We start from the raw sequence: 23,462 nt of genomic DNA on the forward strand, positions 1-23,462 counted from the left end.
TAACTTATGTTACTGTATACTATACATCTTGTATAAAGAGTTGGTCTAAATTTTACTTGTGCACCATTCATTAATTTGATAACATTATGTCGCCTCATTGGTTACTTTGTTGAAAGCTGATACACGGAAGATTTTTCAATTTATCTTAAACCTGGAAAGTTATATAGATGTATCACCTGTAGCAGTGCTTAATTCCCAATGCTGCAAGTAAATAATCCAACAGCCTTGTTCCAAACAGACGTCTATATAGGCTAATGAGACAACACATTCAATAGTTCAACTAGAACTAGAAGAGGGGAGACATTGACAATAAATATCCAGGGTTCTATGAGAGATGAGGAGGCTTGCAGTATATAATGGATCATTGAATATTTATTTGATAAATATGAATACAATCATTAAAGTAAGAAAGCATCTAATTTAAGAGTAACGAGTTAAAAAGATGAGTAGAAGGTATGTACCAATATGGATTTTGAGAACATGGTATACAAAGCATGCAGCTCTGAGTATTCTGTACAAATTACACTAAAAAAGATAGGGCTAAACTTGGCAAGTTTTTAGATATCCATATTCGATCACATTGCCACAGAGGCAAAATAAAGGTAAAGTAAACAATGACACCAAGTGATTGTTAATCTACACATTTTGTGTAGGAGTTTTCTGGCAAAGACTGATTTCTCCCTGAAGAGAAAGATGGAATTCGTATGAGGGTGGGGGATCGTCACTGGAAAGTGGCTATTTGAGGCTAGAAGGAGATTTAAGGGATGCAATGGATAGAAGGAAGTAAATGTTTACACTGAAAGGAAAGTACACATTACAGAAATATATAAATGAAATCTGATTTTCCACTCAACCCATACTTGGATTTTCTGGTGGAAAGTAATCAAGGGCAGAAATACTTACTGCCTTTCACTTTGACACACACTCTAAAGCAGTTGTAGAATTATTACCAACAAATTTTATTTTCTGGGGGGCTATAATCTATCAGGTGAACAGAAACTGCTCTCAACAACATGGTTTGGACAGATTTTCTCACATCACATCTACAGCTGACAAGGAAATAAGCTTTGCTGGTTTCTAATCATGCTCCCTCCAAAACGTGAAAAAATAACTTTAAATTGTAACAGAAACCAAAAAAGTATTTTTGATAATGTGATACTTTAATTATTTTACACAATGAACACATTGACTTTGTAATACTGGCAAAAATTATGAAAACATACAGTGCCCCCATAATGTTTGGGACAAAGACACATCTTTTATTTATTTGTCTCTATACTCCACAATTTGAGATTTGTAATAGAAAAAATTACATGTGGTTAAAGTGCACATTGTCAGATTTTATTAAAGGGTATTTTTATACATTTTGGTTTCATCATGTAAATATTACAGCTGTGTTTATGCATAGTCCCCCATTTCAGGGCACCATAATGTTTGGGACATATGGCTTCACATGTGTTTGTAATTGCCCAGGTGTGTTTAAATGCCTCCTTAATACAGGTATAAGAGAGCTTTCAGCATTTCTCTCAGTATTTCCTCCAGTTTTTCCATCACCGTTGGAAACGTTTATTGCTGTTTATCAAAGTTGTGCTAATGAATGTCAAAGAAGCCATTATGAGACTGAGAAACAAGAATAAAATTGTTAGACATCAGCCAAACCTTAGGCTTACCAAAAGCAACTGTTTGGAACATCATTAAGAAGAAAGAGAGCACTGGTGAGCCTACTAATCACAAAGAGACTGGCAGGCCAAGAAAGACGTCAACAGCTGATGATGGAAGAATTCGCTCCATAATAAAGAAAAATCCCCAAGCACCTGTCCGACAGATCAGAAATACTCTTCTGGAGTCAGGTGTGGATTTGTCAATGAACACTGTCTGCAGAAGACTTCATGAACAGAAATACAGAGGCTACACTGCAAGGTGCAAACCACTGGTTAGCTGCAAAAATAGGATGGCCAGGTTACAGTTGCAGAGAAGTACTTAAAAGAGCAACCACAGTTCAAGAAAAAGGTCTTGTGGACAGATGAGACGAAGATTAGAGTGATGGCAAAAGCAAAGTATGGAGGAGAGAAGGAACCGCCCAAGATCCAAAGCATATCACCTCATCTGTGGTCATGGCCTATGCATGTATGGCTGCTGAAGGTACTGGCTCATTAATCTTCATTGATGATACAACTGCTAATGGTAATAGCATAATTAATTCTGAAGTGTATAGACACCCTATCTGCTCAAGTACAAACAAATGCCTCAAAACACATTGGCCAGCGGTTCATTCTCCAGCAAGACAATGATCCCAAACATACTGCTAAAGCAACAAAGGAGTTTTTCAAAGCTAAAAAATGGTAAATTCTTGAGTTGGCAAGTCAATCACCCGATCTGAACCCAATTGAGCATGCCTTGTATATGCTGAAGATAAAACTGAAGGGAAGTAGGCCCCAAAACAAGCATAAGCTAAAGATGGTTGTAATACAGGCCTGGCAGAGCATCACCAGAGAAGACACCCGGCAACTGGTGATGTCCATGAATCGCAGACTTCAAGCCGTCATTGCATGCAAAGGATATGCAACAAAATACTAAACATGACTACTTTCATTTACATGACATTGCTGTGTCCCAAACATTATGGTGCCTTGAAATGGGGGGACTATGTATAAACACTGCTGTAATTTCTACATGTTGAAACCAAAATGTATAAAAATGGCTTTTATTTAAATCTGACAATATGCACTTTAACCACATGTGATTTTTTCTATTACAAATCTCAAATTGTGGATTACAGAGGCAAATAAATAAATGATGGGTCTTTGTCCCAAACATTATGGAGGGCACTGTACATGAAAATGTAAAATGTGCATTAACTAGCATCATCTGGGTAATATCAGGGCCTAGATGTTTACTCCAACTTTATTATTTTCTTTACAGTTCTAAATTTCAATCATGCTAGACAAACACTATAGATGAAGATTACTTCTGTGCACTTGTCGCAAGAACTTTATAAACCAAAAATGTTAAACACACCTTGAATTTCGCCACAATCTCTCCATATTTGGAACAATTATATAAATAGTGTGCTATACGCAAACCTTGTAATATTTCAATTTCAAGGCAAGCAATGTGCAACCTGGAATTTGCATTAAATATAGCAAAACCCCCAAGGAGCTTCACAGTGGAAAGAGGTGGATAATTTAGGAAAGTTAGTCAAAGGCACATTTAAAAAGCTAGGTTTAATGAATCTTTGTAAAGGCAGGAATGGAAGTAGCAAGGTGGCAAAATTTGTAGGAGTTATAAAAACCTAGCAATGATGGCAGAAGAATAAGATGATGGAGAAGGGAATTGCTGGGCGCAGCAGACTAATGTCAGAAAACTGTGCATAAAATGTACAGCTGAAGTATTCTTGACCTTTTTGTTATTACAAAATCATTGGAATGCATTCTTGAAGCAACTGCAAGATAATTGCCCAAAGACGGAAGTCAAAATTTTGCTTCAATATTGGAGCAATATTCATGCTTTTTGAAAATTATTGTAGGAACATTGTTAAATTGAATTGTTGTGCATTTTAAGCCATGAGGTTGCACCATGTTCTAAAATGTTGCATGAATACGGTTGTAGTTTATCCATGCTGTTGGCTTAAGCTAAACTGAGATTTTAGGCGTGTGATTTTGCCAGCCATTGTTCCTTCACTGGTCATTTTAATGAGCAGGAGGATTGTGAGTTGTCAGTCAGCATACAGTCAGAAATATCTCTGGTGGATTTCTTTTGTGAAGTTTATTGACTGCTGACTGAGGCTTCAAATTCACTCCAGTCATCAGAAATATCAATTTATAATGAAAAGTGTTTACTTAAAGGCCTAGTGAAAGCTGCAAGACAGAGAGAAACTTAACTAGGATCTTTCTTAATGTTGTGGTTTGGTTTAATTGTATAGAAATTCATATATACATATAGATATCATTCCATCAAGATGAAATACACCTAAATCACCCCATCCTCGTGAATCTATGATTGTTTCAACCTGCAATATCCTTTTGCAGGCTTTTATCAGGAGATTTAACAAGATAGGTACACAGTAGAAATGTTTTCCTTCGTTTATCATTAATTTATCAAAACCTGATAATCATCTTTCATCACATTCCCATTTCACAGCAGATCTAATGAATCAAACATCACATTCTATTGGTCTACAACCAACATCGGTATCGCCATATTACTTCTTGCTGCAGTTTCACTGATTAGAAAGGTCATTTCAATACCTCACAAGCATACTCTATGTTCGATGACCAATTTGAGTCAAATTTTCCTTTGGCAATTTACAAAAGCCAATGGATTTTGGTTTGCTTTCTGTCAATGCCTCTCACATTTAAAATAGCTGCTAGCTTTCTCAAAAAAATATTTTAAAAAAACCATTGAAAGCCATAATTTTCAGTTTGACCTTGTCACTGTTGTTTTTTGAATAAAATCACAGATTCCCAGTCCCTGCAAATTAAGATTTTTGTTTTGTTTTAAAATTGAGCACAATTGATTCCTGCTGTGATTAATTAGAAAAGAGCATATCTGGACATTTCTGCTCGAGCATTCCAATAGATTGCTTTATAAATATGCATATTAAATTAAAATGAATATATAATGAGGCCAATAACAAAATGTTCAAAGATTGCTGCTATCACACTTCACTGAGAACAATATCACATTATTTGTTTCCCATAAACAGAGAAACCTTTTCTTTTCAACATTAATTAATCATTCATGTATCAGCTTTCTCACAACCAGTAGTAACACTGCAATTTGTGCCATGCTCTTGCTTCAACAGCTTTTATTAATGCAAATAATGAGACCGAAACGTGAATGAAATAGACATTGTCAACTTTCAGAATTGACTGTGGACTCAAATTGCGATTAAAATATATATTTTTTTAAATCAACATTTGCCACTTAGTTTCAATACCAGTTTTGTCTGAAGCATTCAATTTGGTAAGGGTCTTACCATACTTGTTCTGTCATATCTATCAACTACAAGTACTGTTTTACATCTTAAAACAACTCCTCGTTGTGCAGAATATGCAACTCTCTGTTGTTTTCAGCCTACTGGAGTCTTAAAAATAAGATGCCAATGTTGTCCCATTTCACCGTCACCTACACAGAGTGATTCCAGCATGCTTCTTTTGATTATGAGCAAACACTATGCCCCTGTGCTAAACCAGTCATGTTTATTTCATTATAATAGTCTGTCTTTCATCAACTGTGATTTGTCAATGGTGTTTCAGCAAAGAGTATTCTTTGCAAAAAGTTTGATCAGCTTCTCACTGCAAACCTATTTTAAATATTGCAGCATTACCAGTACTCATTTGACCACAAATATTGTTAGAGCACTTTTATGTTCACCCAGTCTCCACGTACTGCAGCTTCCTTCTGTGGACCAAACAAAAAACTATACGTGGCAAATATCTGGCAGCTATAAATGCAGCAAAGAAAAGCAGCAGCAGACTAGGCAATCTCCTTTATTCTTTGAATGTAGTTGTGTAGTTCCTCTGGGTCTCTGAGACCCATATCCTGGCAGACCCACTCAATGTCTTCCTCATCGGCTATTGGTATGCAGTTGTAAGCTATGCCAGGCTCTTCAGACGGCAACGTGGCAAAAGTGGTAAACTTGACCCTTTTGCGCTTGGAGGTGGGAGAGTGTAGTGGATCCTCGCTGTGTTCCATAACTGAGCTCCCAGATGATCCATCAGCTCTGCTGTGCACTTGACTTTGCACACTTGTCTGTGAGCTGCCACTGCTCTGATGATCATTGTGGCAGCAAGTTTGGATATTTTCCAAGGGGTTGCCAGGACTTTCAGGTTGAGGTGAGAGGTCAGCCTGGGTACGAAGAGGTTGTCCATTGCCTAGAAAAACCCAGTGGTGAGAGTGATCCATGCTGGCTTGACCCTCTGGGGGAATACGTTTGTGCCTGTACTTGAGGACAAATACAATGCAGTTTATTAGAAAAACCAGTATTGCGAGGCAGAAGACTCCTAACAGTGCATACATTCCAATTTCCAAATCAGTTAGACCCCGTGGCGTTGGGGCATACTCATCATCGGGATCTGCGAGATCTTTTGGCAGATCCGTGACATCAATGTCAAGAGGTAAGCTGGGCATCCTTGTGTTATCAAAATGTACTCCATTATCTTGCATGCCATCAATGCCCTTGCTTGAGTCAGTCCTTTCTTCCACAGCTGACTTTACAGTTGTGCTACTCTTCCACATAACCCTTTCCTCACGGTCACCAGTTGAAGAAGTGTCTGGCATGAAATCAAACCGATCTTTCTCTTTTGGTTTAGGACCAAATGGATTGCTTTGAAATCGAACTCCATCAGTTGCATAAGCTTCACCAGTATTTTCTAGGTCTTCTTCTGAATCATCATCAAACCCAAAGCGAACCTTCACATTGACGAGTGTCACAAACAAGACACTCTTGCGGTTGGTCTTTTTACAGGGTTCACAGATGCCCAGTTCCACTCTGATAAATTCACCTGATCCTTCACCTTCTGCTATTATCAGGGGACAAACTGGGTCCTGCGTAGAAGAGACGACTTTATCATTCAGTGTGCTAACTGTCAGGTTGTAGTCTTTGACATTGTAGAGAGTCAATGGTGCTGCCGTATTGTCACTGTAGAAAATCCATGACGTCAGGATGCCTTCCTATGAAAAAAAGAAAAACATACTTAATATTTTTCTGCCATTTTTTAATTTATCTCAAGAGAAAGATATTTCTCTCTTATCTCTTCTCCCGCAGCAGGGATCATTTACACAGGTGATGAGGTTTTGTAATAGTCATGGAGATGTACAGCATGAAACAGGCCCCTTAGACCACCTTGTCCATACTGATCAAGTTGGTATATTGGGCTAGTTGTTCTTATTAAATAATGATACATCAGCCACCCTCCAGCCATCTGGAACTTCACTAGTGGCAAAAGATGGCAATATCTCCTCAAAGACCTCCACAATTTCCTCCCTAGTTTCCCACAACATCTGAGGATGTACTTGAAGTTAGATCACAAAATGCTGGAGTAACTCAGCAGGACAGGCAGCATTTCTGGAGAGAAGGAATGGGTGATGTTTCGGGTCGAGAACCTTCTGAAGAGATGCTGCCTGTCCTGCTGAAATACTCCAGCTTTTTGTATATCTTCGGTTTAAACCAGCATCTGCAGTTTCTTCTTACACATGAATTTGGAAATCGTACTGAAACAATGTATGAAGACATGAAATTATGCTAAATATGTAATATACAACCTATCATAAGTAGCATTTTTCTGATAAGATAAAAATGGGATTTAAGAGTTAAGCTGTTTTTTATGCTTATAAATGAAAGTAAACATGACTACTAAATGTTGGTCATTTAGTTCAATTCCCGAAAATGGTTCAGCGCTTGACTATTACATTTTAAAACTACTTAAAATATGACGAAGCAGAAGGAATTCAATTCACAGTGAATATTATTACTAGAAGTCCTTTAGGTTCCACTTTGACTTTATTTACCTTTACCATGTTTAAAGGCATAATTTCATAGAATATAACTTTAGAATGTATGCAATATAAAAATTGTTATGTAATAAGCTGGAGACTGAATTGAGTTGTCAAATATTTGTCTTGATGAGAACTTTAGTCTTTATTATTGTACAGCTTTGTCATATCAGAATGCAACAGCGCGTTGATCAATGTTAGCAAAAATAATGCTAAGCTATCCCGATTACTGCAGAGATTTTTATGAGTATTTTGTTATTTTCAACCAGTGGCGTATTTGGAAATGCATCAATTCATATGCAAGGTAATGGAATCTGGAAGTGAAGCTATTACTTGGAGCAAGACAAATTATACCTGCTTTGTTATGACATATTTTTGCCGATCATGAGTGATATCCTATGTGACTGACATCTACTGCTCTCTGCCGTTTCTTGCAGTCTTGGGCAGAACTGTTCCCAAACCAAGCTATGATGTAACCCGACAGTATGCTTTCTATGGTGAGGGTCATGCTGTATTTTTCCAGTCTCCAAGGGAAGAAGAGGTGTTGATGTGCCTTCTTGGCTGTCACATAAATGTAGTTAGTCCTTCCACACAGATCTATACTTGATCTTTTCTTATTTTTCATCTGCATGCAATCTCTTGGTGACACACAAAAATGCATTTCCAGTTCCATACTAATGTTGGAGGCATCTGGTGCCGGCGTTGTTTTACCTTTTCACCGCTTCATTACTGGCAGACAGCTTGTCTAATACATAATCTTGACGCGTCAAAATTTCCATTGGGAAGATTTAAGCTAGAGGGGTGGATTTTGCAGAAAACTTCAGCAGTTCCTAGAGGAACTGGCAGCCTTTCTCTTGAGTAAGTGCCAGCAAGTTCGACATTTTTTTGCATGATTGTCCAAATAAGCATGTCCCAAACTTGAGCTGTTCACCAGAAATTCCACAATGGCGTTCAATGGAGCAGATAGCAGGTGGAATTGCCGCAACACCTCAGCATTTACAGATAAAGATCATGTCATGTTGATGTGGTGTAGGAAATTCTCAACTGAATTTCAATGAGCATCTAGGAATTAACACATGTTAATATGTTTAGATTTAAATTGTTTGACTTTATTTAAATGTTTTAAATCTATTTAGTTATTTAAAAACTTTTAGTTTGTTTCTGCCTTTTCAAGACAATGGGGTGTCAGGAGAATATTTTTAATGCTGGCTGTTAGATGCACCATATGGAGCAAGGATGTTTTATTGTGGTTGTGTTTTTCATTGAAGTGGGACATTTTCTGGTGAGAAAAAAACAAGTAGCTAAAATAATTAATAAAAAGGCTGTTTTGATCATTATCTTCAGTGATTTATGTATCAAAGTTTGACATGTACAGGGTTCAAGCTACAACTTCTCAGACAATTATCTCTCAGAAACATAGAGAAGTTGTTATCAAAAGTTAGAAATCACTGATTAATTTGAAGGCCCATTTTCTGAGCAGCTGTCATTTAAGTTGTTCATTTACAATGACAGAGCTGCCAAGTTTTGTCAGAGCATTTCAGTATTCTAGTACCTGAAAATCAGTATTTTGCTGAGGAATCAAGAAAGCTCATCAGCGCCTCTACTTCCTGAGAAGATTACGGAGAGTCGGTTTGTCAAGGAGGACTCTCTCTAACTTCTACAGGTGCACAGTAGAGAGCATGCTGACCGGTTGCATCGTGGCTTGGTACGGCAACTTGAGCGCCTTGGAGAGAAAAAGACTACAAAAAGTAGTAAACACTGCCCAGTCCATCATCGGCTCTGACCTTCCTTCCATCGAGGGGATTTATCGCAGTCGCTGCCTCAAAAAGGCTGGCAGTATCATCAAAGACCCACACCATCCTGGCCACACACTCATCTCCCTCCTACCTTCAGGTAGTAGGTACAGGAGCCTGAAGACTGCAACAATCAGGTTCAGGAATAGCTACTTCCCCACAGCCATCAGGCTATTAAACCTAGCTCGGACAAAACTCTGATTATTAATAACCAATTATCTGTTATTTGCACTTTATAATTTTATTTATTCATGTGTGTATATATTTATATTATAGTATATGGACACATTGATCTGTTTTGTAGTAAATGCCTACTATGTTCTGTGTGCTGAAGTAAAGCAAGAATTTCATTGTCCTATCAGGGACACATGACAATAAACGCACTTGAACTTGAAATCAGTATTTTTATGCCGTGCCATTTTGCTGAAATTTTTTAATTTTTTTAATGTGCGGTCATACCCATGTAAGAGTACACGAATGCATAACTTTGCTACCAATTGACATGTCTTCTACGCACCTTGCTTGGCAGTGCATTCATTGCCATCTCTTTGTATACCGCTGTGTGAACGGCTGCTTCCTACTTTTAGCACCAGATGATGATGTAGAAACCATTTTGGAAGCCTCCCTCTCCCTCCCTCACTCCCTCACTCCCTCTCTCTCTCTCCCTCCCTCCTCCCCCTCTTTCCCTTCCCCCATCCCTCCCACCCTCCCTCCCTCCCTCTTTCACTCCCGCCTTCCCCCTTTCCCTCCAACCCCTCTCTCTTCCTCTCTCTCTCCTCCTTTTTTCTCCCTCCCTCTCTTATTCCCTCCGTCCCTCTCTCCTCTCTCTCACTCTCCCCTCTCCATCCTCTCCCTCTCTCCCCCTTCAGCCCACCCACCGTTCTGTAAAATCAAGGCCAATCCCAATGTAACTGCAATCCCACTGGTAACCTTTCACCACTAGGCTTATCCACAATTCTACCACTGCCTGAAAAATAATCAAAGGGTCAAAGAGAATTCCAAAGACTCATTGTCATACGAGAATTTTCCTGAACAGTCTGTGACCCATAGTGCGGTGGCCATAGCGCCATGTGTAAAGCCCATAGCGCTATGTTTAAAGCCCATAGTGCTCCAGCCGGTAGCGTTATATTTTGATCCCACAGAGCTCCAGCCGACAGCTCTTCGTTTAAATTCTCACGCGTTAAACTGACAGCGCTCTGTTTAATCCTGGAGTGGTTCAGGCAGCGACTCTGGAGAGAAGGAATGGGTGACATTTCTGGTCGAGACCCTTCATCAGACTGAACTGAAATCCGTATTTAAAATCCATATTTAACAACACAAAATCGTACATCAGTAATCTTATCGCATTTCCATACAAAATACGGAAAATCTGTACTACTTGGCAGCTCTGCAATGATGTAAGTTAGAACTACCCAAGAGAGGGGAGTAACTCAACATCTGTCAGGAATGGGGACTATGGATCTTCCAATGCTGAACCCACTTAGGTTTTTGTCCCTAGTATAGATACTACAATTCATTTGATATGAAAATTAAATTTCTTAAATGAGATTAAATTTTCCTCTCTATCTCCACTGTATTTTCAATACAAAACATCCCCATTTATCTTTTCAAAAATATAGATTGAACATGCTTTGATCTTTGTGGATGAATCACAGAGGTGACCTTTATGAAAACCTACTTCAATCATTTACAATTATTCTCCTGCCTTGAAATCATACTTTTTTATCTAGTTTTGACTCCGAAAGTCTAGGTTTGGACTCTTCCAGAATTGGAAAAATGGGTTCAAATCTTTGATTTGTGGTGGAGCCAACACAAAAGGAGGACCAAATCTAAAATGGTCACATGAATTTAATTAGAAATTGAGGAGAAACCTCTTTATCCAAAGTGGTATTGAAATACAAAATACTGGAATATCTGAGGCAAATGCATTGATACATTTAGAAGAAAGCAAAATAAATGCACAAGGAACAAATGCAGAAAAGAATATGCTTATGGATGAGAAGGGAGGAAGTTAATAGGAACCATGAATATTGGCATCAGAAACCTGTTAAAATAATTGTCTTGAACGTTTCTGCACTAGATCATATTTAATTCCATGTAAATGGTGAATCTATAGAATATGTAAATCAGAATTCTAATGTTACCTAAGTCTGCCTGACATTTCATCATTAAAAATGCAGTGCCAGCAGATACCAAATTGTAGGACTAGATAAGACCTCTAATGAATCCCATCAACACACTGTGTATCACTGTTGTAAGTCATTGAAAGGTGAATGCAATGTCCATTCAGATGTAATTCCTCTTAACGAAAGCAGAAACTCATTTTAAATAAATTGCTTATCCACTGGCATCAAATAGTAGATGGAAGCATGTCATATAAATTTATTAAGCATTTATCTGCTCATATCACTGTTTAAAGCTTATTAATTTTTAATGAGTAATTTAATTGTATCGTAAAAGTTAATTGTCATACCTCTTTCTTGTTTTGTTCTTTAGGATTCTAAGTGGGTAGCAGCAAATCTATACAACAAACTGATCTGTGGTTCATTTCCAGTAGTGCTATCATGTGATTAGTAGACTTTTGCACTCGTAAAAAAGTTAGAAATAATTATTAAAATACTGGTTGACTTTTGTACGGCAGGGATGTATTTGGCTGGAAGTACAACAGATCCACGTTTATTAATTATTCAGATACATTCAAATCTGCAGCTTCCTAAACAAGTACTAACCTAGATGTAGTAATGCAGCTTTATTGACAATAGTATTTCAATCACTGTCAAGTCTGGAATCTTAAAGATAAGGCGTAAATTTCACTACCAATAATTTTCTGTTTGACGACAATTAAAATTCAGACCCTTACATCAAAACTTGCTGTGAATTTATTACACTCTTACTGTCTAAAGCAGGGGTCGGCAACCTATGGCCCTCGGGCTGAATGCGGCCCATAACCTGAAATCATCCGGCCCGCAGGTGTATTTTCCCCCCGTAATCATCCGCCCGCAGACTCCCGTCATCTCTGGTACCTCTCGGGCCCGACGCCCAGGCGCGGTGATGTAAGGAGGCCTGCGCTGGCGGCCGCAATGGCGGAGCAGCCGAGCGTCGACCATGGCTGAGCATTGAGCAGCGGCGAGCGCCGAGCTCTGGCTGTACCACTTCGTGTGCAAGGCGCCGGATCAGCCGCGCACCTTCTGTATCTGGGCTTCACTGTCGGGATCGGGCCGGGGACGAGTGAGTGTGAGTCAACATGCATCGCTGGTGGCTGCGACATCAGCAGCCTGCGTGTGTGGAGCAGACCAGCAAACAGCGCGGCACGTCATTTTCGACTGCGCTATCCTATGCTCCCCTGGTGGAGGGGTAGTCCTCACGGCCCTCGACAACAGCACATTGAACTGGCTACAGCATCTGAAGAGCGTTACATAACCTATGCTGCCTCAAACGCAAGAAGAAGAAAATGTCCGATATTGCAGCCATCTTTTGTTTTGGGGGCTTGTATCCTTCAGCTTTCTCTCCAGCATATAAAAGGCATGCTCGATGGGGTTCAGATCGGGTGATTGATTTGGCCACTCAAGAATTGACCATTTTTTAGCTTTGAAAAACTCCTTTATTGCTTTAGCAGTATGTTTGCGATCATTGTCTTGCTGTAGAATGAACCTTCGGGCAATGAGTTTTGAGGCATTTGTTTGAACTTGAGCATATAGGATGTGTCTATACTCTTCAAAATTCATTATGCTACTACCATCAGCAGTTGCATCATCAATGAAGATAAGTAAGCCAGTACCTTCAGCAGCCATACATGCCCAGGCCATAACACCCCCACCACCGTGTTTCACAGATGAGGTCGTATGCTTTGGATCTTGGGCAGTTCATTCTCTCGTCCATGCTTTGCTCTTGCCACCACTCTGATATAAGTTAATCGTCGTCTCATCTGTCCACAAGACCTTTTTCCAGAACTGTGGTTGCTCTTTTAAGTACTTCTTGGCAAACTGTAACCTGGCCATCCTATTTTGCAGCTAACCAGTGTAGCTTCTGTATTTCTGTTCATGAAGTCTTCTGCGGACAGTGGTCATTGACAAATCCACACCTGACTCCTGAAAAGTGTTGCTGATCTGTCGGACAGGTGTTTGGGGAGTTTTCTTTATTATAGAGAGAATTCTTCTGTCATCAGCTGTGGAGGTCTTCCTTGGCCTGCCAGTCCCTTTGTGATTAATAAGCTCACCAGTGATTAATAAGCTCACCAGTGCTCTCTTTCTTCTTCATGATGTTCCAAACTGTTGATTTGGCTGATGTCTCTACCTGTTTTATTCTTGTTTCTCAGTCTCATAATACAATACGATGGCACTTTATTGTTTGTTGTCAGACCGAGGTCAGAAATTTGTTTTTGCATACATCCATACAGTAAAATAAAGGACACAACACACAATAGAGTCCTACATAAAACATCCCCACACAGCAGAATCGAAATGTTTCCCACTTTAAGGGAAGGCACCAAAGTCAGCCATCTTCCTCTGATGTTCCTAATGTTCAACCGTGGCCGGGGCCTCCGTAGCCCTCCGCGGTCGCCGCTACGGGCAGCCCGCCGCTCAGGCCCGCTCGCTGGGATGATGGAACTCCGGCGTCGGAACGGGAGGCCTACCTCAGCGGTTTGGACCTCTGAATTGGCCGCTTCCCACCGGAGTCCTCACTCCCGACATCCCCAGGCCGCGCCACGCGGAGATTCACGCTGGCGGCCCGCGGCAAAGGGCCACAGGGACTCCACGATGTTGGAGTCAGCGCCGCCCGTGTTGGGAGCTCCGCGAACCAGAGCTCCGCGATGTTGGAGCAGCGGGCCCAACGCTCCGGAACTCCAAACGGCGATCCAGGTAGGTATCGCCCGCTCCGCGGTGAATCCAGTGCCGCACTGCCGCTGCCAAAGCTGTGGTCCAGTCCCCGGTCTCCGGTAGGAAAGGCTGCTCCGATCCAGATGGTAGGCCGCGAGGAGGGGGGGGGCGAGGACACGACTTGGAGAAATTGTTGCATCCTCGCCAGGAAGTGACTGGGAAACGGTTCCCCCCTTACCCTACCCCCCTCCCCCTTACCCTACCACCCTCCCCCACCCAGAAAAACTAAAGAATCCCCAAAACAAACTGTTTAGACAAACTAAAATAAAAAAGATAAGGAAAAACGGACAGGCTGCAGGCAGAGGCTGCTGGCAGTGCAACACCTGTGAAGCTATGTGTCCCAAACATTATGGCTCTCAGAATGGGGAGACTGTATAAACACTGATGTAATTTCTATATGGTGAAGCTAAAATGTAGAAAAATGGCCTTTAATAAAATCTGACAATGTGCACTTTAACCACATGTGATTTTTTTCTATTACAAATGTCAAATTGTGGAGTACAGAGGCAAATAAATAAATGATGGGTCTATATCCCAAAAAGTATGGAAGGCAGTGTAAGCAGCCATAGGAAATAAGTCTGATGGTGGAAATGCACTGTATTAAGTCAGACCTAGGAGCAACCCATGCGGATCCACCAAAAATCTTAGTCATACTCAATCGGGCACTGGGCTTTGTAAAGCATCTGGGAGCTTCCCTGCCGAATAATAGTTTTCCAATGGTTAAATTGACAAGTGGCTATTCTTTTGGAGCAAACAAGTCCTTGGTACCTGTTTGAGTGTTTGAAGGCGCTGACGAGCTGTTGTCTTGGCAATAAAGGTGTGGCTAGTCCCAGGATTAGATTCCAGACTCAACGACAGACCAGAGATAAGTTCTGTTTGCAGGTCAGTGATGGTGACTTTATCATCAGCAACAGTCAATGGCACTTCCCCTAATACAACCTCCATCAATGGAGAAACAACCTACAAGAAATGAAAAGAACATGATGTGCTGCATCTATATTTAAACTATCATCATTTAAGTATAACTAATGCTATAAGGTACACCTTTAGCAAAAACTGCAAAACTGCTCTTATCTTTATAAACAATGGACCATATTGATAAGCTCATAGTCATACAGCACTGAAACAGCACCTTTGGCCCAACTTGTCCATGCCGACCAAGACCCCCATCTAAGCAAGTAGGCCTGCATCCACCCCACCAGTCTCCACATCCAACATATCATTCTCTGGATACACACAAAAATCTGGAGTAACTCAAAAACGAATAGGTGACGTCTCGGGTCGAGACTTTTCTTCTGACTGAGAGTCAGGGGAGAGGGAGTCTAGAGATATCTAGATATCTAGTTTCATTCTCTGGCGTTTTCATCACCTCCAACATACTCCCACCACCACTCATATCTTCTTATCCCCACCGCTTTCCACCTTCTGAATGAGACGGCTCCCTCCACAACTTCTTGGTTAACTCATCCCTTCCCACCCAAATCACCACCTCACCAGGCACTTTCCCATGCATCCACAGGAGATGCAGCACATGTCCCTATACCTCCTCTCTCTCTCCATTTAGGGACCCTAGCAGTCCTTCCAGGTGAGACAGAAGTTCACATGCACCTCTGTTGGCGACCATTTCAGCGAACATTTGCGTTCCACTAGGGGCCTACTGGATCTCCCAATTGACAACAATTTTATTTCCTTTTCCATTCCCATCCTGACCTTTCTGTCCTGGGTCCCCTCCATTGCCAGGGTGAGGCCACATGCAGACTGGAGAACCAGCACCTCGTATTCCGCTCAGGTAGCTTACAGCCCAATGGTGTGAACACCGAATTCTCAAATTTTAGGTGACTTCAAAAACATCCTCTCTCCTTCTTCATCCCCCTCCCCCTTTTTTCCTCCTCCCCTCCTCTTCCCTGTGCGCCATCAGGACTTGCACCTTTTCCTCTCCCACTCCCCCTATATTCTTTCCTCTAGTTTCATAATTTGCAACTCCAATCCTTGTGTCTCACACCTTCTTTCTTTTCATCTCTAGTCTTTGTCCAACCATCTACCAATCAACTCCCTCGCTGCCCCCACCTCCCCCCCCCCCCCACTTGTATTCATCTATTATCTGCCAGGCTTTGTCCTGCCCCTCCTCTCTTCCAGCTCTTTCCAATTATCACTCTGAAGAAGGGTCCCGACACAAAACATCACCTTCCCATGCTCTCCAGAAATACTACCTAACCTCGTGACTTACTCCAGCACTTTGTGTCTTATTATTGTACACTATCACTATTTTTCCTCAGATCTTAGAAGCAATTGTCCTCTGTGAAACCTATAAAAGGATGAAGTACAATAAAATTGCAATTAAGTTTTGAGAAATTTCTGGATGACATGAGACGACAGCTTTTGTTTTAGCCAAATGCCTCTGAGGAATTACCAAGTGGAAACTATATATTTCTAGTATAAAAGAAAAATACTACAGATATTATAGTTTAGTTTAGTTCAGAGATACAGGTTGGAAATAGGCCCTTCAGCCCACGAGGTCACACCAACCAGCAATCACCAGTACACTAGTTATATCCTACATTCGAGGGACAATTTATAATTGTCAATCCAGACAGCACTCTGGTAAACTTCCTCTGCACCCTCTCCAAAGCCTCCATGTCCTTCCTGCAATGGGGTGACCAAAACTGTACACTATTCTCCAAATGCGGCCTAACCAAATTCCAATAAAGCTTCATGTTTTCCTGACTCTAATAATCAATGTCCTGATCAATGAAGGCAAACATACCATATGACTTTACCATTCTATCTACTTATGTTGCCACTTTCAGGGAGCAATGGCTTTGGATCCCAAAATCCCTCCCTACATTAATGCTGTTAAGGGTTATGGCATTAACTGTATACTTTCCCCTTACATTAGACCTCCCAAAGTGCAACACTCATACGGATTGTTCGGATTAAACTCCATCAGCCATTTCTCCACCAATTTCTGGTGCTGGTCTATATTCTGCTGTGCACTTTGACAGCCTTCTTCACTGTCTGGAACTCCAGCTAATTTGGTATCATCTGCAAACTTATTAACCAATCCATTTACATTTATGTACATGCCTTTATATATATCTATCATAAACAACAGAGGTCTCAGCACAGATACCCTGGAACTCCATTGGTCAGATATCCAACCTGAATAACACCCTTCCACCTTTGTCTTCTATTAGTAGGTCAGTTCTGAATCCAAACAACCAAGTCATAAAGTCATAAGTGATACGAGTAGAATTAGGCCATTTGGCCCATCAAGTCCACTCCGCCATTCAATCATGGCTGATCTATCTCTCCCCCCAACCCCATTCTCATGCCTTCTCCCCATAACCTCTGACACCCATACTAATCAAGAATCTATCTATCTCTGCCTTAAATATATCCACTGACTTGACCTCCACAGCATTCTGTGGTAAAGAATTCCACAGATTCACCACCATCTGACTACAGAAATTTCTCTTTGACTCCTTCCTAAAAGAACGTCCTTTAATTCTGAGGCTATGACCTCTAGTCCTAGACTCTCCCACTAGTGGAACCATCCTCTCCACATCCACTCACTATTCCGTATGTTTCAATGAGGTCCCCCTCATTCTTCTAAACTCCAGCGAGTACAGGCCGAGTGCTGACAAATGCTCATCATAGATTAACCTACTCATTCCTGGGAGCATTGTTGTAAACCTCCTCTGGACCCTCTCCAGAGCCAACACACCCTTCCTCAGATATGGTGCCCAAAATTGCTCACAATATTCCAAATGCAGCCATACCAGTCTTATGCAGCCTTATAGTCTCACCATTACACCACTGTTTTTGTATACAGGCCTCTTGAAATAAATGCAAGCATTGAGTTTGCTTTCTTTACTATCGTATCGACTTGCAGATTAACTTTTTGGGAATCCTGCACCAGCACTCCCAAGTTCCTTTGCACCTCCGACTTCTGGATTCTCTCCCCATTTAGAATATAGTCTACGCTTTTATTCCGACTACCAAAATGCATGACTTCACATTTTGCTGCACTATATTGCATCTGCCACTTCCCTGTCCACTGGGAGAGGGGGTGCTATCCTGTACGGCTGCCTGTCCTGCAGCTGTCTGTTTATTCACTTCTTTTTTTAATTTTTTGTACTTTAAAAGTGTGTTAGTTGGGGGTCTAATCTTTTTATGAGTGGGGGGGGGGGGGGGGGGGGAGGGGAAAACTGCTTTTCAAGTCCCTACCTGGTCGGAGAGGCTGCCTTCCTCTGGGCAGCACCTTCGACCCATCCTCGCGGCCTACCAGCGGAGCATGGAGCGGCGTTTCCTGAGGGGACCTGGCCAGTACCTGGAGTGCTATCGCGGAGCGGGCGATGCCTTGCCTGGGTCGCCGTGCTGGAACTCCGATATGCTGGGATCTGCGGGGCTGTGGACCGGCCAGCTGCAGGTGGCGGCGCTGACTTTAACATCGGGAGCACGGGATCTCTCGCTGAGATCGCCAGTGGTGGAGCTCCATCCAGCGTGGCCTGTTGGCTTGGAAGCCGCAGTCTCCGGTAAGGAAGCGGTGGTTCCAGGCATCCCAAGCCGCTGAGAGGGTTCTCCCGACGCCGGAGCACCATCACCCAGCGAGAGGGCCTGAAACATTGGACTGTGGAGACCTCAATAGGCCCGACCATGGGTGGACAAGAGGATGGGGACTTGACTTTGTGCCTTCCCCCCCAGTGGGAACCATTGTGGGGGATGTTTTTTATGTTTTAATGTTAAACTTCTTCTTTAATGTTATGTTGTATTTTTATTAGTGTGCTGCAAGGACATCTGAATTTCCCCTGAAAAGGGGATTAATAAAGTATTTATTATTACACTTCCAACCTGTCCAGGTCCTTCTGCAGGGTCCCTACTTTCTCTAAACTACCTAGCCTTCCATCTATTTTCATATCATCTGCCAAACTTGGCCACAAAGCCTTCAATCCCCTCGTCCAAATCATTAATATACAATGTGAAGAGTAGTGACCCCATCACCGACCCCTGCGGAACTCCGCTAGTCACTGGCAGCCAACCAGAAAAAGCCCCCTTTATTGCCACTTTGTCTTCTGCCATCCAGCCAACCTGCTATCCACGCTAGTATCTTCCCTTTGATACCATGGGCTCTCGTCTTCCTTAGCAGCTTACTGACTCTCCTTTGTGTGTCCTGCTATTTACTTCTTCAAAGACTTCCAGCAAATTTGTCAAGCAAGACCTCCCCTTCACAAAGCCATGCTGACTTCGGCCTATTTTATCCGTAATCTCATCCTTTATAATGGACTCTATAAAATCTTACCAACCACTGAAGTCAGAGTAACCGGCCTATAGTTCCCACTATTTTGCTTTGCTCCCTTCTTGTGCAGTGGGATAACATTGACAATTTTCCAATCATCTGGGACCTCTCCCGTTTCTAGTGATTCTTGAAATATCACTGCCAATGCCTCCAGAATCTCTAAAGCCACCTTTTTCAGAACCCTAGGGTGCAGTACATCTGGTCCAGGTGACTCATCCACCTTTAGCCCTTTCAGCTTCACAAGCACCTTATTTCTGGTCATAGCCATTCCACTAACATCCACCTCGACTCTCTTGAATTCCAGGCACTTTGCTGATGTCTTCCTCTGTGAAGACTGATGCAAAAAGTTATTCAACTCATCTACCATTTCTTTATTCCCCTTTATCACTTCCCCAGCATCATTTTCCAGCGGCCCAACTTGCACTCTTCAAGTCATTGTAAATTCCATGCATCCTAATCTTCTGGATCAGCCTACCATGTGAGACTTTATCAAATGTCTTTAAAAAATCCATGTACAACATTCACTGCCATACCCTCGTCGTTCACCATTGCCACCTCCTCAAATAACTCCATCAAGGTAGTAAGAAATAACCTGCCACGTACAAAGCCATGCTTCCAGTTATTAATGAACTCATTCTTCCAAACGGAGTAAATCTTATCCTCAATAATTCTCTCATGAGTCTCACAGACCTATATATAAGCGGATACTCTCCACCTTTCTTCTTAAACAAAGGAACATTCAGGCTAGTCTCGAGTCCTCCGGGACCTTGCCTGCGGCTAGAGAAGATGCAATGGTCATCCAGAGGGATTGGACTTAAATGTAACAGATTTCAACAAATACTCCAGTACCTTTGTGAAATCTATTTGTTAACATATGTCTGTCTGCCTAATTTTACATTTGAAAGCATTACAGGTAATCCACTAGTTATGAGTTGTATTCCAAGAAAACAGTCTGGATTGTGATTTACCACAACACAAATCATCTGAGCATGCATCAAGAAATGCGAGTTGCACAAAAAAGCTATTTTTGCATTTATTTATTTACTTTAAAAAATATATTTATTCTGTGAACTTTAGTCTGTATTTTGAATTTTGGATAGTGGTTTGTGATTTCCGTATTGGAGAATTTCCATTACCAGAGTGGCTATAAACCCAAGGGTTGCCTGTATCATAGCACTTCACACAACAATAAGACAAATGTGTTATGTTCAGTAATGGAAAATACACGTTTAACGTTATTTCATAGTATTGGTTAAGATTACCAAGTGAAAATGTGTGCATGCCTTGGAAAATCATATCAATTAGATTTTTACTTATGTAATACATTCTGTATATTATTCTATATATTTTATAGCGAGACTCAACCTACTGCATTCTCCATCTCCAAACCAATTAAATTAATGGCTAATAGCTAACCTTGAAAATTGTTGTTCCAGGCTCACGTCCAGCAAGTATATTGCCTTCCATAATATGTGCAATTCTTGTGTCTGCCACTCTCATGAAGTCACTGACGAGATCAGTGACATCCACTGACCATTCCGAGCCCAGCATGGTGATCACCTGATCTGTACCCTCGGATGAAGTTGTATGGAACTGGGTAAATACTCGTATTAATGCATGCTGATATTGCAGAGTACAGCCTCGTGTTTTGCTTCGTTCTTCTTCATCTTCATCTTCACTGTCACGGGTGGACCTGAGAAATGGAGCACACGCCCAAGGAAAAAAGTACTTTAACAATATGTCTTTGAAATCTAATTTTTTTTGAAATCCTCTCCATTATTGCATAAAAGATGTCACCATCTGTCATCCACTCGATGACAATGAAACATTTAGTGAAGATTTAATAGATGGAATACTTCTGTAGCAATCTAGGCAGATTGTTGGGAGCTGGGTAAAAATATTTCTGAAATGTTTTGCAATAGAAATTTACAGTTGCTCCAAACATTTGACTTTAAATTTGAAGCATCACTTCAAAGGCAATGTCACAACATGAACAATGTCGTTTTAGCAGAAATGAGCAATTGAAGAATCGCATGAGACCCAGGTCCCTCTCATCATATTTCTCATCAGTGGGACGAGAATCACTAAAAATCCCAGGTATGCAGCTCCGCAGAACAAAGGGAAACACGTATTATTATACTTTTTCTAATTCTTCCCAGTTTATTACAGTTCAGAATATTAACAATTGATTATAACTATTAATCATATACCTAATCAGCTGTTTTAAAAATCAAATTCTACCATCTCATGCAGTGGATGGACTAGTCTTGGTTCCATCTTTGATACTTACCAGGCACCCCATTCCATGTCCCTGATCAAGAACAATGATCATATATTCTATGACTTTGTATATTCAGCTCAAGCAGCCTCAGTGCTGATAAGGAAGGCTTAGCTCAGAGACAATAGGAATGGAATGTGGTCATCCTACAATACCGAGTTAGTTCTCCATTTTGTAATATATCTACATACCCATTTCGGACTGAAAGTGCCAGCTTTGGCCTTACGACAAGTAAACCAACTTGGCGAAAGGCCACATCAGAGCGGAGGACATTGGTGGTCGAGGAGGTGCGGCGACAGGAGGAGGCCGTAAGAAGTGCAAAGGTGGTCTCTCTTGCCAAACAGGGGCAATGGATGCAGTGGGAAGGTGTGGAGCGGAGGAAGATCAGCTGGAAAGAACTATGGGAAATGGAAGCAAGCAAGATCAGCTTCATCATCAGAGCGACTTATGACGTGCTTCCATCACCAAAGAACCTCCATCAGTGGTACGGCGAGGATCCAACCTGTGCCCTCTGCCCAACTCCAGCGACCCTCAAACACATCATGGTAGGCTGCAAGACCAGCCTCACGCAAGGGAGATACACGTGGCGGCATAATCAGGTACTAAAAGGCCTGGCATTAGCTCTTGAGAACAGGCGGTGTGCGACCAACTCCTTGGCTCCGAGAGCAAGCAACCCCCCCCCCCCCCCCCCCCCCTAAGGGCAACAACCTTTGTCCGAGAAGGACAGAAAACATCTAAACATCCTTCCACCAGATCAGAAGAAGGAAACCTATGCAGGGCCCGTGACTGGAGGATGCTGGCGGACATCAGCGGACAACTAATTTTTCCACCTGAAATTGCTTCCACCAACCTCAGGCCAGACTTGGTGTTCTGGTCCCCTTCACAGAAGATTGCTTACATCATAGAGCTCACAGTTCCATGGGAGAACTCTGTTGAGGAGGCCTATGAGCGTAAGAAGCTGCGCTACGCAGAGCTTGCAGCAGAGGCAACGCAGCGTGGCTGGAACACCAAAGTCTATCCAGTTGAAGTGGGATGCAGAGGATTTGTTGCGTCATCTACCATCAGACTGCTGAAGGAGCTTGGAATCCACGGTCAGGCTCTGTGGAAGACCATAAGATCACTCTCAGAGGCGGCTGAAAGAAGCAGCCAGTAGATTTGGCTCAAGCGGAAAGACCCATGCTGGGCCCCAAGTACGTCAGGGTGAATCTTTGGGACGGTTTGACACGGGACACGCGCTGAGGGCTGATCATCCTGCAGCGGGCCGCCCTTGTGGAGGGTGTATAGTGTTAAAAGGCCGAAGCACCCAGTGATGCAAGGGTACACTACTGATGATGTGTCCTGTGCCCAACTGTCTTGAAGGTTACCCAGGCCAAGATATACGTATCCCCCCCCGCCCCCCACCGATGTTGAGCGTCTACCACTCTCAACAATCAACGAATGTCGTGAAATGCTCCCCACCTATTGGCACAAGGGACTTCTTAACATCTTGTCTTGTGTATTTGATTCTTCAGTAGGTCCGGCAGCATCTCTGGAGAATATGGATAGATGATGTTTCATAGTGCTGTTTGGTAGGAAGTTCCAGTATTTAGCCCCAATAGCAATAAAGTAATGGGTTATGACTTGAAAATTGGTGGTGTTTTAAGTCTTAATTAGGTATTAACAGAATCCCTGGATAAAAATAAAAACTAAAACCCATAAGAACCGTGCAATCTAATCATATA

General features: G+C 41.8%; 1 protein-coding gene across 1 annotated transcript in view; it reads right to left on the bottom strand.

Moving 5' to 3' along the window:
• Window positions 1-3,888: 3,888 nt before the first annotated feature.
• The window catches only part of tmem132e (transmembrane protein 132E), a 185,712-nt gene continuing 166,138 nt past the window's right edge, over window positions 3,889-23,462 (bottom strand). The window contains exons 7-9 of the mRNA XM_033046046.1: window positions 20,880-21,156; window positions 14,936-15,127; window positions 3,889-6,675 (exon numbers count right to left, since the gene is read on the bottom strand). Of these exons, the coding sequence (XP_032901937.1) occupies window positions 5,479-6,675; window positions 14,936-15,127; window positions 20,880-21,156 (1,666 nt within the window). The 3' untranslated portion in view covers window positions 3,889-5,478. The remainder of the gene's footprint in view (window positions 6,676-14,935; window positions 15,128-20,879; window positions 21,157-23,462) is intronic.

The sequence above is a fragment of the Amblyraja radiata genome, chromosome 28 (assembly GCF_010909765.2).
Source record: "Amblyraja radiata isolate CabotCenter1 chromosome 28, sAmbRad1.1.pri, whole genome shotgun sequence".
Lineage (NCBI taxonomy): Eukaryota > Metazoa > Chordata > Chondrichthyes > Rajiformes > Rajidae > Amblyraja > Amblyraja radiata.